The 14,759-nt window shown below is 41.6% G+C and overlaps 2 protein-coding genes across 13 annotated transcripts in view; one reads left to right on the forward strand and one right to left on the reverse strand.

The window, feature by feature from the left end:
- Positions 1 to 1,377, forward strand: part of si:ch211-152p11.4 (regulator of G-protein signaling 1) — a 35,650-nt gene extending 34,273 nt beyond the window's left edge. For all 4 annotated transcript variants that reach the window (XM_031278966.2, XM_031278962.2, XM_031278963.2 and 1 more), the window contains one exon: positions 267 to 1,377. In XM_031278966.2, coding sequence (XP_031134826.1) covers positions 267 to 499 — 233 coding nt within the window. In that variant the 3' untranslated portion in view covers positions 500 to 1,377. The remainder of the gene's footprint in view (positions 1 to 266) is intronic.
- Positions 1,378 to 9,036: 7,659 nt separating this feature from the next.
- Positions 9,037 to 14,759, reverse strand: part of atat1 (alpha tubulin acetyltransferase 1) — a 35,644-nt gene continuing 29,921 nt past the window's right edge. The window contains exons 11-12 of one of the 9 annotated variants that reach the window (XM_031279043.2): positions 11,499 to 11,636; positions 9,037 to 9,998 (exon numbers count right to left, since the gene is read on the reverse strand). In XM_031279043.2, the coding sequence (XP_031134903.1) occupies positions 9,710 to 9,998; positions 11,499 to 11,636 (427 nt within the window). In that variant the 3' untranslated portion in view covers positions 9,037 to 9,709. The remainder of the gene's footprint in view (positions 9,999 to 11,498; positions 11,637 to 14,759) is intronic. The other 8 variants (XM_031279050.2, XM_031279048.2, XM_031279045.2 and 5 more) reach the window with 8 other exon arrangements.

The raw sequence follows: 14,759 nt of genomic DNA on the forward strand, positions 1-14,759 counted from the left end.
CGCCTCCTTACGTACACATGTTCTGCCAAAACAAGTTCCTTCCTGAGGCTATTTAGCAGAGGCCATGGCTCCGTCTGGCACATCCAGCACAATTGCCCAAGACGATTGTGATTGGTTTAAAGATGCCAATAAACCAGAGCATGTTTTTCTCCCAACCAGGAATGCTGTGTGGACTAGACAGACTGTCTGGCAATGTGAGACTACACTAGAATTGAGCTGTGAATAATGAGTGCAGCACAGACTTACTGACTGCGATCTTGTTGTAGGTGAACCTGGACAGCAAGACGCGGGACCTGAGCCTCCAGCTGCTGCAGGCTCCCTCTCACACCTCTCTGGACCACGCTCAGAAACGCATCTACTCGCTCCTGGACACGGACTGTTATCCCCGCTTCCTCCAGTCCAACATCTACCTCTCCTTACTGCGAGAGGACGACTAGCAGCCACACGGGGATCACACACCTGGAGGAACAGTGGCTCAGCTGTTCCCAGGACGTCCTAAACTCTGTAGACCATAAACCTAACATAGAGCTGCTGTTTGTGTAAAGACAATATATCTGGATCAAACGTTGATGCCATTTGGCCACTGTGTGTAGGAAAGTGAGTCAGTTAATATATGCTTTCCATTCAGAGTCTCTGTGTTTCCCTCTGCTTCCAGTCTTTATGCTAAGCTAAGCATACCCAGACTCCAGCTCTGTACTAACACAGACATGGTATTGGTATCAATCCTTTTATCTCATTTTTGAAGAAAAAAAAAGAAGAACATTTCATCAAATGTTAAACCATTCCTTTATTTGGCTTCTTGTTGACCCTGGGAATTTGGAAAAACAGAGGCTAGGCGAGGCAGTTTTGTTTCTGTTACTTTAAATGACCCATAAAACTACGCAGCGCTCATTTTAACCAATCAACATCCTCCCTGTCAGCAGCTAATGTTCCCATGGTCCACTGCTCTGAGTTCCCTCTGCTGACGGAAAGGAAAAACCCGTTCAGCAAGGATGAGCTCTTTGCAGGAAAAGGTCAAAGTACTACGTGAGTTACTTGTATGGCACAGATGGGAAACCTGAGCAAATTGACTCTGACGGGTCAAATGACTCCGTGACTACAAGGAAGTTGAGCTCAGTCTGCTTCTGAATACTCTGCTCCACTGTTCAAACAAAGACAAACTGTGCATGCATACACTAGCCTTAGAAAACACTCAGTCATTTAAGCAGGCTGTGTGTAATGAGTATGTTGAGTATGTTAGCATTTCCTTGACTGTTGGTCATGTAAAAATTGAAACACCCTCATATGACAGGACATTTTAAAGAAAGAGAAAATAAGTAATACGTGTTTGTAATGTTTGAGAGTTTTAAAGAGAAACAAATAAAATCCATTTTTTTTAGCTGATGTGTGTGTTGATTAGCATTGAGCTGCAGTTCGAGTATGTGTGTGTGCTCATGCAGAGGTTGCTGGGATACGGAGTGACGGGACGTTCCGCATGTGTCGAGGGCAGAGCAAACATTAACGCTGCGCTGCAGTCTGGGGTTGGTTCTAGACCAGTCCACTGGTAAAACACACCCACTCAAACTGACCCTTTGGATCTCTCTTATATAGATGCTACATTTCGGTGTCGATCATTTCTTTGATTCAGTGTTTTATTACTGATATCTGTACTATCCTCAATACATCCACACAGGTGTTTTCATTTAATGTGGAAGATTAGCCCAAAGCTGCTTCTCATGTCCCTTATCTGATAGCTCCTCGGTCCTCAGCTGAACCAGATGTTGTTCTGTCCCTCCTCTGTAAAGCCGTCTCAAAGCTCTTATTTCTGCCCCGAGGAGCGAGCATCACTGAGGGCTCACTGAGGAGCTATAGGCGAGGATATAGAGAGCAGCCTTCCTGGAAGCCGTGCAGCTGAAGGAGTTACTAACTCCGCCCAAACAGCTGACGAATTCATGTGAAAGTCATCTCATCCCTCTAAAACACATTTGCTTGTTGCCTCTCTCCTCCCATGATTTCCCCGGACGGATAATTCTTTTCATTTACATTTTTTTCCATTCATTTCTCCATTTTCAGCCACTTATCCAGGTCTGGGTTATGCAGCAGGCCAAGCAAACAAAGCCCAACAGCTCCTCCTGTGGGAGAACAGGTGGTGATTAGAGCTCAACAGTCAGCGCCCACTTTTTGAACAGCTCTGGTTCTGGAAGTGATTTTCCCCGTTCAGTATCTCCTTTGACATTTCATTAAATGCTTATATAAAGAGTTTTAAGCCTGGAACCAAGCCAACCAGCTACGAGATGAATGGTGACCATAACACATTTGATTTGGCGCAAAAGAACAATATGAAAACTGAAAAAGGCAAAGGTACAAGACTGTACAGAAACGATCAGAGACTCAACATTTCCATAATAACAGCGAGCTCCACCCATCAGAGACGTTGCTTAGGAATGTTGGTAGTGTAGTACTTCTCCATGACATGGTGAACAAAACCTGTTCTTAAAACCAGGTAGATTTCATATGGTCTTCTGTCTTCTACAGGAGCAGAAACTATAGTTTCACATTCTCGTAGCTCGGATGGTTTAGACTTTATGGATGATAATCCAAATCCTTATGGAGAAAATCAATAGGATTTTTACTTCCGGAACCATTCATTCATTCAACCTTTATTTTGACTCAAAAGATCATTGAGGGCCAGCCCTCTTTTGCTATGACATCGACGAATTACAAGGACAACAACAAGATAACAACACAGAAAACAATACACCATCATAAGAACGATTAAAAAAACAACAAAACTTTAAAACTTTCTGAATTGAAGAATACAATTTGATATATAAATTAGGGTTATGTATGGATATAAAAGAAAGTACAATTATATAAAGCAAATACAAGTTGAAGTTTGCAAGTCCAAAACCAGATTCCTAAACTGCCAAAAAAAGCACAAGTGAGTTGATTCTAAGAAACCTACAGCACCTTTAAATAGGGAGAGGAACTTGAGTCCAAATGTTCCTCCCACTTTGTAAATGTTGTTTTTCACTCTTGTTTCTGTAGACGGTCTCTCTGACGTGATCCTCATTTCTCTCGGTGAAAACCACCAAAACAATGCCGGAATTCAAGGACCAGTGGGGATGAGTGTATATATAAGTATCTTATATAATATATAAGATACTGGGTCAACTTGTGTCTACTATGAAAGGAGTAGCGTGTCTAGTGTTTGTTTCAACAAAATGTTTTCTTCTATGATATCCATTCCATTCGAAAGCTTCCGGTCACTACTTTAGACATTCCAGTAATTGTGCTGTAACTCCATCAGCTGATAGACTGCATCCCATCCTGCGTGGTAGCTTTAGTGTTGGCAATCACGGAATATCGACTTGTTTATTGATTATATAAGCACTGGTGTTTTTTCCTCCTAGCACCAAAATGCCTAAAAAATCCCTAAAATGCCTCCGTCCTCCTCTAAAATAACTGCACAGCAGATTTCAACTCAAGGAAATTACTTCATAAGGGATTCTGGGTAATGCACATCTGATAAGCCGCAGCTCCTCATGCTTGGAAGGTCAAGTTAAAGGGTCAGTTTAACCAACATACAAAGAAAAAGATTTTGACTTTACCAAGTGATGTTACCATGGCCATGTGGGAGTTTTATGTGTTAGATTTGGAATATATGCCTCATAAACGCCTCCACCCCAATGCACTGGAAGTGCTATTTCTGTGTGCCAGTATGGTTATGTGGAAAATATTTCTTTTTCTAATGCCTGCACTTTGTCATGTTACCAGCTGATGCAAACACCAAGGGAGATGACTCACGCTATTCACAGGTCCCATAACTTTAGTTTACAAGCTCAGCTTCACTTGTAAATGGCCAGCGAGAATCTAATGCTGCCAAATGCAAAAGGCTGTAGCAAACATCCTCACTCTCTGGTCCATGTCACATCATCTGTTACGCAGGGTTAAGTAAGTGTTGTTGCACTTACCAAAAGTGATGGAAGTACTGTAGGCAGCGTTGTAATCAAGACTACCTAAACCAAGACCAAGACCAGAGTGTATCGAGACCGAGACCAGACCAAGACCAAACTGAAACATACAGTATAGACACAACAGAATATGTTATATAATAGCTAATATTTGCTAAATCCCTTTGGGTGAGGGGTGAAGAGATTCCTGGAGAGTTTTGGTACAGAGGCAGATTGATAACGTTAGCTAGCTAGCTTCACTATTGTCTCTTACGCTGACCTTACCTTTCTTTATGCTTCCTTACTAAGTGAAGATAACATTTTTAGGTGGTCCCAGCTGTATCGGTTAGCGTTACATTGCAGAATTTACACACTGCTGTGTGTTTTCTTTTAGACGTTTTGCAAATAAACTCTTTAAAAAAATAGAATAAATAAAATGCAATTATTAAAATCAATCAATCAAAATGTATTTATATAGCACTTTACAGCAACCAGCAGGTATCCAAAGTGCTTTACATCAGGAATCAAGTATAAAACAACATATCATACAATAAAAAGAATGAACATAGAAACCAGTCAAATCAGAAAAGGTTACAAAAAAATAGGAGAGGGAAAGTGTCACACTACTACAACAGATAGGTTTTGAGTTTGGACCTAAAAAGAGCTCCATCTGTAACACTGTGGATATTGGGGGGGGCGGGGGGGGATAACTTGTTCCAGAGTCTCGGGGCAGATCACCCCCCCACCGTTTATATCTAGACCTTGGGACTTCTAAAACCAGCTGATTTGAAGACCGCAATGACCGGTTGTGCTCACGCAAAGTTAAAATCTCAGACGAATACTCTTTAAAACAATAAAATCTTAAAATCGATTCTAAAACACGCAGGGAGCCAATGTAGGGTGTAGAGAACGGGAGTGATGTGTGCACGTCTAGATGCGTTTGTTAAAAAGCGAGCAGCTGCATGTTATACAAGTTGAAGACGTGAGATGGAGGTCTGATTCAGACCAACATAAAGAGCATTACAGTAATCCAACCTTGAACTAATAAAAGCGTGAATCGCCTTTTCTAGATCATGCCTGTTAAGGAAGGGTTTAACTTTAGCCAGGAGACAAAGCTGGAAAAAGCTCATTTTAACAACATCACTGATCTGTTCGTCAAATTTCATGCTGCAATCAAAAGTAACCCCCAGATTTTTGACAGCTGCCCTCGTGTAAGATGCCACAGCTCCCAAACTCAAAGCTGGACCGTTTTGCGTGCCTGAAGTACTGAAAATAATACACTCAGTTTTATCTTCGTTCAAATGAAGAAAGTTTTGTGAAAGCCACATCTTAATTTCATTAATACAGCTAAGCAGGGAGTTTAGTGCGACAAAATGGTATGACCAACGATTTGGCTGACATTTGGGGGGGGTAACACATTTCAAACTAGAAACGAGTCTGAAAAGTTATTGGTTGCATTTGAAACATGAAGTTTTACATCCAACCACAGTAATGATATTAACACATAAAGCAGATACAGATACACCGGCAGTTTAGTGATATCCCTGCAGTTGTGATCTTGACCGGTCTTGAAATAAAATCCTGAGTCCTCTTCATCTGAGACTGAAACAAGACTGAATAAAAATGTGGTCGATTGTGAGACGAGACCTTCAAAAAGTGGTCTTGAGACCAAGAACGGTCTTGAGTACAACACTGACTGTAGCTGTGTAAAGAATGAAGAGAGAAGTTAAAACCCTGCCTACTTTCAACCTGACTAATCACTGTGTAAAGTTCTTGTGATCGTTCATCTGCCTTTTTTTAGAAATGTGTGTCATGGTCACAGCGAGTCATTTGTCATTTGGATCAGTTGTCAAGCATCAACAGGGCAGGCCTTATTTAATGAGCCTGCCAGTGGGCAGACACCGGGGGCCAGGTGTATAAATGACTAGTGCAGTGGCCATTTAAAATGTTTGGAACAGGCCGATTGCTTGGCCTCCTGTATTGCTGCTTGCAGCTTTCTCCAGAACCATTGTACACCAAAATAACTTACAGAAGGCCCCAGAGATCTGGCGTGTCGCTTACTTTTTTCTCGTAGCTGTCACACATCCAGGTAACGTTTTTGGTAGGTGGTGTGGCCCGGGTGTGGCGGGGAAAGCAAGGAGCCCAGTGTCGTGCCAGAAAGTGATCATCTGCCAAAAACGGTATTGGTGTCTGTAGGAGCATGCACAGCCTGTTAAAGCTCTATCACCCAGCACGAGCCTCATTTCTACTCCCACAGTTAGCCAAACTGTGGGAGTGGAAATTAGGCTCATGTTCTCGATTCCACAATGACTGAGATTCATAAAACACTACATTTATGAAAAAGACTAATTCATGATTATTCATGCCTTGTTGTAAATTCAGAACTATCTTTTCCCTCTCTCTTAGCTCTATATCTTATATTGTCATGCAGTTCTGTTAAATAACAGCTTTCATGGACAGAATAGGTCAGTATAATCAGTAACTAGAGACAAGTCTCCTTCAGCCGTCTAGCCACTTCTTTCTCTCCAAACATACAGTGGTATGAAAAAGTTTAGGCACCCCTCTGAGGCTGCATAATAATTTACTCTGTCATGCCATTCATTTTCTAATAAAAGCTGAGTACTGGGTTATTTTCCAGACAAAGAGTTTAAGTGTAGCAATATTAAGTTGTATGAAATTAAATCAGATGTGAAAAATAGGCTATGCAGAAATGTGGGCACCCTTGTCATTTTGTTGATTTGAATACCTGTAACTACTTAGCACTGATTAATTGGAACACACAATTGGTTTGGTGAGCTCATTAAGCCTTGAACTTCATAGACAGGTGCCTCCAATCATGAGAAAAGGTATTTAAGGTGGCCAATTCAAGTTGTTGTTCTCTTTGACACGAGACAACAACAACTTGAACAGTGGCAAACATGGGGCCTCAAAACAACTCTCAAATGACCTGAAAATAAAGATTGGTCAACATTATGGTTTAGGGGAAGGCTACAAAAAGCTATCGCAGAGATGTAAGCTGTCAGTGTCCACTGTGAGGAACATAGTGAGGAAATGGAAGACCACAGGCACAGTTCTTGTTAAGGCCAGAAGTGGCAGGCCAGGTAAAATATCGGAGAGGCAAAGGCGAAGGATGGTGAGAACGGTCAGAAACAGCCCACAGACCACCTCCAAAGACCTACAACATCATCTTGCTGCAGATGGTATCACTGTGCATCGTTCAACAATTCAGCGCACTTTGCACAAGGAGAAGCTGTATGGGAGAGTGATGCGGAAGAAGCCTTTTCTGCACACACGTGCAAACGCACATTTGGACATGCCAGCTTCATTTTGGAATAAGGTGCTGTGGACTGATTAAACAAAGACTAATATTTGGTCATAACAAGGGGTGTTCGCATGGATTCCACTCAATATCAGCAGATTCTTGAGAATAATGTTCAAAATAAAGGTTGAATGAATGAATGGTTCCGGAAGTAAAAATCCTATTGATTTTCTCCATAAGGATTTGGAGCTACGAGAATGTGAAACTATAGTTTCTGCTCCTGTAGAAGACAGAAGACCGTATGAAATCTACCTGGTTTTAAGAACAGGTTTTGTTCACCATGTCATGGAGAAGTACTACACTACCAACATTCCTATAGCAACGTCTCTGAATCAGCCACAAAGTTGAAGTTACGCCGGGGCTGGATATTTCAACAAGACAACGACCCAAAACACTGCTCAAAATCTACTCAGGCATTTATGTTCTGGAATGGCCATCCCAGTCTCCAGACCTGAATATCATTGTCTGTGGGATGATTTGAAGCGGGCTGTCCATGCTCGGCAACCATCAAACCTAACTGAACTGGAGATGTTTTGTAAGGAGGAATGGTCTAAAATCCCTTCATCCAGAATCCAGACACTCATTAGAGGCTACAGGAAGCGTGTAGAGGCTGTTATTTTTGCAAAAGGAGGCTCTACTAAATATTGATGTGATTTTTCTGTTGGGGTGCCCAAATTTATGCACCTGTCTAATTTCGTTTAGATGCATATTGCACATTTTCTGTTAATTCAATAAACCTCATTTCACTACAGAAATAATACTGTGTCCATCAGTTATTTGATAGATCAAAATGATTGGTGATTGCTGATCCAAACACCCAATTATTTATAAATGAAAATCATGGAAATTGTCAGTGCTGCCCAAACTTTTTCATACGACTGTAAAAACCTGTAGACTGAGGGTTTTACAAACGGTTCAGCATTAAATCATGACATGATCATCATATTACAAAAGTATGCTCTGTAGGAATCCACACTCATATGCATCAAATATGATAAGAACAGCTGATTTCAGGCCAGTAAACCCATAGATTTTATATGTATATAATAGTGGATGTAGCGTCCGATGTCACCCATTGGTTTGTGGACTGCCATTTTGAAGCCTCAAGTTTGGCAATACTGGCTTTTTGCAACTGGACATGCAACTGGAGAGAGTGGAGCTGGGGAGGATGACCTGGCCAAGCCAGTGTTGTTATTGTCTCAATGGCTCTGCGCTAAGCTAAACGCTAAAGAGGGTAAGTTGAGGTTTTCAACCCTTCTGAAGCTAGTCATCTAATGGAGATTTACCGGTGGGTCAACTCAGGCCTCCGGGGACTGGAGACATTTATCTGCATGTCCGGCAGAACAAAAAATTGGCAAACTTTCCCTTAAGTTACCAGCTAACACTAGCAGTAGCTAGCTAGCTTGGTTAGCAGAACACTAAACATAAAGACATTTTTTGGGTGACCAAAAAACACACAGTGAGAGGGTCAAAGTTTGAGATGAAAACACAACAGCTAAAAACAAGTTGAGGTCTATTTTAATGTCCCCAGTGTTAGCATGGTTAGCATTGCTAAGCCTCTGTTCTGATTGACAGGTCCTAAAGCATCCCCTGCTTTATCATCTATTTTAGAATAAATGGGAGCATCGTTTACTAAATGAACATCATGCTGTGCTGAAGAAGACTTGAAACTAGAGATTGAGACCATAAACTCATTATGAAAATGTTTACTGAGGTAACAAATCAAGAGAGAAGTAGACTCATTTTCTCATAGACTTCTATAGAAAGAGACTTCTTGTTGGAGCCAGTGGAGTCTCCCCCTGCTGGAAATCAGATAGAATGCAGCTTTAAGGAGCTGCAGCATTGGCTTCACTTTTCAGGCCCGGAAGCTTCGTCCAGTATTTTTAGTCTATGGGTAAAACGCTTCATGTCCATAATCACTGCTCCCTCTCGTGGATAGATAAACCATTACAACTGATTTCCAAGTCAGCCCCGCGTTCACTACTTCATCAGTGGGGGATTTCATTCGAGCCAATGTCAGAACACGGTCCCACTGGGGACCAGTCACGGTCCTTCCTGGGCCCCAGCACGGAGGCATGGGAAATTATAGATGTATTATATATCTGTAAATTAGCACAACTGAATTGGTTGCAACTTTAGTTTTATCTATTGGACTTCAATATTAGTCAATATTCAATAGCCTTAATACACCTTTAAACTAACGTTTTCCATTGGGTACAGATCTTGGTGTCTGATGGCGTGTTGTGAAACACCTTCATATTTGGCTCCTGGCACCAGTTAGGTCAACTAGTTAAAGTGAAGTTTTAAAATTAGAGGTCCCATCATACACACATCTGAAGGTCACACTGAATTCCTGCCTTGGCACATGTTTGTGTTCTGAAAGCATTGAATGGTTCCAGAATTCAATTTTTAGTAACATTTAAATAATGTCTAAACTTTGATGATAACTAGTTCCCGATCACCAGGGCCGGGTGCTCCTGCTATCTTGCTTCTTCTTCACCCACTGGGCAGTGTAGCAGTTCTCCCCTACAGTCCACGACCAGCCTCGTCTGCTTCTGTCGCTCTCCTTCTCCGACAACGTGCCTCGTGCTGGAGGCTGTCCACTGTCCAACACCCTGTTCTTCTCTTCAGCACCACAGGCTTCAGCATCTGAAACCAGGGGTGTCTCTCTGCTGTCCGAGGACCTCTTGCTGCAGAGGCCATCCTTCTTGGATGCAAACAGAGGTGGAAGTGAGAGAGGCTGGGACCTTGGTGAAGAGGGGTGACAGTACAGGGTCAGTAGAGGGCAAACATGTTGGTTTAAAAGTTGAGATAAAAATGTACTGCATATTAACCCTATGTGCAGACAAATGTGACTGAAACACACTGCAGAAAGCAACTCAACACCCAACAAGCCTTTCTATCTAAACAACAAAGGTAATTTGTCAGTACCTTACAAAAGTACATTTAACCATATACAAATGATCTATTTGTGGGTGTCAACAGACTGGTCCTGTGGACCAGTGGTTCCCAACCTTTGTGGTCTGCAGCCCCCCCACAGCCCTGTCAGATGAACTCATGCACCCCTTTACCAATACACAATGTATGTTCTAAATGTCAGTCCCTCCAGGATTTCTCGATGTCGTGATCGCGCCAATTCACGCAAATTCAACCAATCACCGTGAATTTGGTGCGACTCGCAATTTTGACCAATCATCGCAACTTTACCGCAAATTTGACCAATAACCGGAGTTTCCTGCGATTTCAACCAATCCCAGCAGTCCCATGTGCCAGACTTTGCGTCAGTATGTGACTCTCGAGACCAAGCGGGAGTGAGAACGGGTGGACGTAACACACATATGTCGCCAAATTCTTGTTTTCTGATATGAAGGCGAGACGTGTGACTCGAACATCTCACATTTACCAACAAAACGTACAGCGAAAGACCGTGCAAAACATTTCAGACTGTCCTTCCAACCTGTAAACATTTTAACATCAATGTACGCTGTAACGGTTTTTCACTATAAAGTCGCTGAAAGCTGCTGCTGTTTCAATCCTGTCGGCTCTCTGCAGCAGACGGAGCTGCTCAGTTCCCCAGGAAAAACCAGAGATGAGACGACATGATGACCTAAATTGAGGACAGCTACGCTTGTTATTGTAAGTGCAATGATAAGTATAATAGATAGTATTATAACAGTCTTCATGCTGCCTTGTTTGTTGGTTTCTTGTAATAAAAACGTGAACTCTTGTCATGTGTAGGCTGGAACATGCTTATCCAGGCTGGACATAACTGAACGTGCACAGCTGTCAATCAGAAACATTCATATGGCGGATTCTTTCACACTTGTACTGAAGGTGTGTGTCCCACCTCCTATCCGAGTATGGCGTCAGGATTATGTCACATCACGTGAGCACGATAAAACATGCTCACAATTAAATTATATTATTTCACACAAGAGTTTCTTCTGTCTTCTGTCTACAACCTACATTTAGCCACAACTACTTTTCTATGGAGACCTACAGTAACATTCACACGTTTCTGCACAGATACTTCCATATAATGTCAGCTTTATGTGTTTGGCCTCACCAGACAAAAGACAGTATTGGTTGTTTGTTCAGGCTCCTTTTCCCACAGTATGATGTGTTTTAGCTACATATGTCTGCACATAGGGGGAGTTACTAAACCTCCTTATTGTCTTCTTTCATTCTTAACCTCCCTGAAAATCAACAGTTAAATGTCCAAGTGTCTGGTGCAGTAGTGTAAATACCTGCTTTGTGGTCTGTGAATACTGGCCAACCTGTGTGTGTCTGTGTATCCCAGAGCGTGTGGCTGATCCCCCACTGGTCTCAGACCTGAGGAGGCACAAGGTACTACCACATGAGGAAGGAGAGCAGGGCTCTTCTTTCTATGAAAAAAACATGTTCACCTTGGTAAAATATTTCTGCTGAAACCCAGATTAGTAGCAAGATATATCTGATTATGAAAGCTCATTAAATAGATATAAAATAATGTGTATGGTAGTAAACACTCAAGCAAAAACATGAAACCTCAGTTTTTTGTCGAATGACTGCTGACACACATCTTTGACCAGGCAGCACATAGGATCGATACAATCACCACAGTTTTCCCAAGAATATCACCAATTTAGTTTCAGACCAAATGTCTCCCCTTCTGCTCCTGAGTATGGTGTTAAATAATGGCCAGAAAGTGTTTTTGCAGAACATTATGTCACAGTGAAGTTGACCTCTGACCTTTTCTTTTTTATACTAACGATTTTGATTTGTTTTTTTAAAACAACATACAAAACATACACTTTACAACATGAACATATCCCCTCCCTGCCCGAACCCCCTGCTCGTCATCACCACTCACTTAGACAAAAATTTAGAAAAGATGACATAATAACCATAACATTCAAGACAATATAATAATAACCAAATAGATAGAGATGGGAAGTAACGAAGTACAAATACTTCGTTACTGTACTCAAGTAGATTTTTCAGATATTTTTACTTTACTATATTTTTTTGTGGCGACTTTTTACTTTTACTCCTTACATTTTAACATGAATATCAGTACTTTCTACTCCTTACATTTTACAAAATTGGCTCGTTACTTTAGTTTTGTACAAGAGGTCGTCATGTCGGAGAATAGCACAGACACACGCCTCACATCGCGAGCGGGCGCGCGCGCCACACGGAGAAAAAAGAAAAAGAGACTAGCTGTCCGGAGGATAATCAGTTGAGATCTTGTGTGTGTGTCCTTAAGAACTGTAAGTCGTATAACTTATGTTGTCAGTTCATTTAAGCCTGTTGTTGTATTGGTCTATAGTTCTTGCAAATTTAAAGTAAGTTAGCTAGTGATTTTGTTGTTTGTGTTCTTCACCGGTTACCTAGGTTGCACGTTGCTTGATCTTAATAAAGCATCAAAAGAGGGCAAAGTTGGAAACCAGAATCAGCTTTAAATACAGTCCAAATTTAGTCCTTACTAACAAGTTTCAAATAATTTCACAGGAGTTACCGTTATTTCCGCGTCATCAATACCACATTCAATCTAATTGGATGGGAATATACTGTATGTTGCACTTGACACACCACTACAAGACGACTCGACAGATTCAGCGGCATTCATTCACGGCAAATCATTGCGGCTTGATGGTGGTAACGTTAGCACATAGTAGTATGGATGGCGACATGATTGAAAATGAAGAAATTGGCAGACAAGCAGCAAGAAATCCTTGGCCTTATATGAGAGAGATGTTTGAGATAGTAGGCATCAAGAATGACTCCTAGCCAATGTGCTGCGCAACTCTTAAAATATGGGGAACTTCTTAATTAATGTCTGTTTAGTAATTCATATTTTATCCTTTACTTTCTTTCCAGAAGCCATATTTGAGCACACACACATACATGTAGATTCCTTTAAATGTTAAGGGGAAGATTAAAAAAGAGAAACTGGATCTGTGATTTCTCACAGAATCACAACTGAATTCATATTTTGCTACTCAGTCAGAATCTTATTAACCTGGAGTCCCAGTCTCTGTCACAATAATCATATATGTGATGTTTTAGGCTTATTGCCAGACATCCATTTAAAATGTAGACAATGGCATATAAAGAGCCTTTTTTCCATGTCCACTGAAGTTTCTCAGCTTGAACGCTAGTAACATTTGTGTGGTCCAGGTAGCTTTGCATAAAAATGGTTGTCATTCGCAAAGCTACTTTTACTTTTATACTTTAAGTAAATTTCCAAGCCTGTACTTTGTTACTTTTACTTGAGTAAATAAGTTAAATCAGTACTTCTACTTTTACCAGAGTATTTTTTAACACAAGTATCTGTACTTCTACTTGAGTACGGGAAGTGAGTACTTTTGCCATCTCTGCAAATAGACAATAAACTTTAAACCAAATAAACATATGTATAAATGACAACATCATAAGCCCATCATACACATCTCTCCCCAGCACAAAGCTTCTTACCGTGGATTTCCACAGGATGCGGAACGTCTGCGGACCGGCTCCGCTGCGGAACGGCTGCGTGCTCCGCCGTCCGTCAATACCCACCAGGTCCGGATTTGTTGTGTAACGGCTGCGGCCAGCCGACCACGAGATCTCGCAAATTCACGTATGTTCGTGCGATATAACAGGATGTAGTTTCTATAAACAGAACCACAAAACCAACAACAGTTTGTTTCCATCCAGAGGAGTAGAGGGGAAACAACTCTGTGCTGTGTTTTCAAGGTGTAGTGCAGGGAAATATGACCTGCCGTGAGCACAGTGTATTTATTTTGAAAAGTATTTTATTTTGTTTCTGTGCTCGACTTCCTGTCCCGCACAATCTGAATTATGCTGAATTGCTGCGGAGCTCTCCGTCGTCCATCAAAAATAGAAGCTCTGCGTATCTGCTCCGGAGGGCTGGGGACTGACGGAACTGGGACGGAGTAGGGACACAGACGTTCTGCAGTCAGTGGAAATACACACATTGACTTTAATGGAAACCTAATGACTCCGTCGACGTTCCGGAGACGTTCCGCATCCAGTGGAAATTGCCGGTTAGGAGCCCTCCAGAAAGCTCAGCTACTTTCCCCATTTTCCAGTATATAAATCTAATCTGGCAAAGCGTTTATACATCTTTTCAAACGCCGCCACCCTAGCCATCTCACAAGCCAACTCCTGGATTGACGGCACCCATTCATTCCTCCATCCTCTTAAAATAATCTGTCTGGCTATCATTAAACTAGTCTGGACCCAGCTTCTTATGTGCTTATCCATCCCGCTTAGGATTGACCCATCTCCCAGAACAAATCATCTGAGGTTGAATGAAACCTGGGTCCCTGCAATCCGACATAGGTTATCATGTATCCTGGTACAAAACTCCTGGGGTCTCATTTATAAAACTGTGCATACGCTCCTTACTAAAAGTGTACGTACGCCCAAAAGCCAAAAATGGCGTACACCAAAAAACATTCAGATTTATAAAACTGTGCGTAAGCAATGTTCCCTTTATAAATCAGAGATTACCTACAAGT

Source organism: Sander lucioperca, chromosome 16 (assembly GCF_008315115.2).
Source record: "Sander lucioperca isolate FBNREF2018 chromosome 16, SLUC_FBN_1.2, whole genome shotgun sequence".
Taxonomy (NCBI): Eukaryota; Metazoa; Chordata; class Actinopteri; order Perciformes; family Percidae; genus Sander; species Sander lucioperca.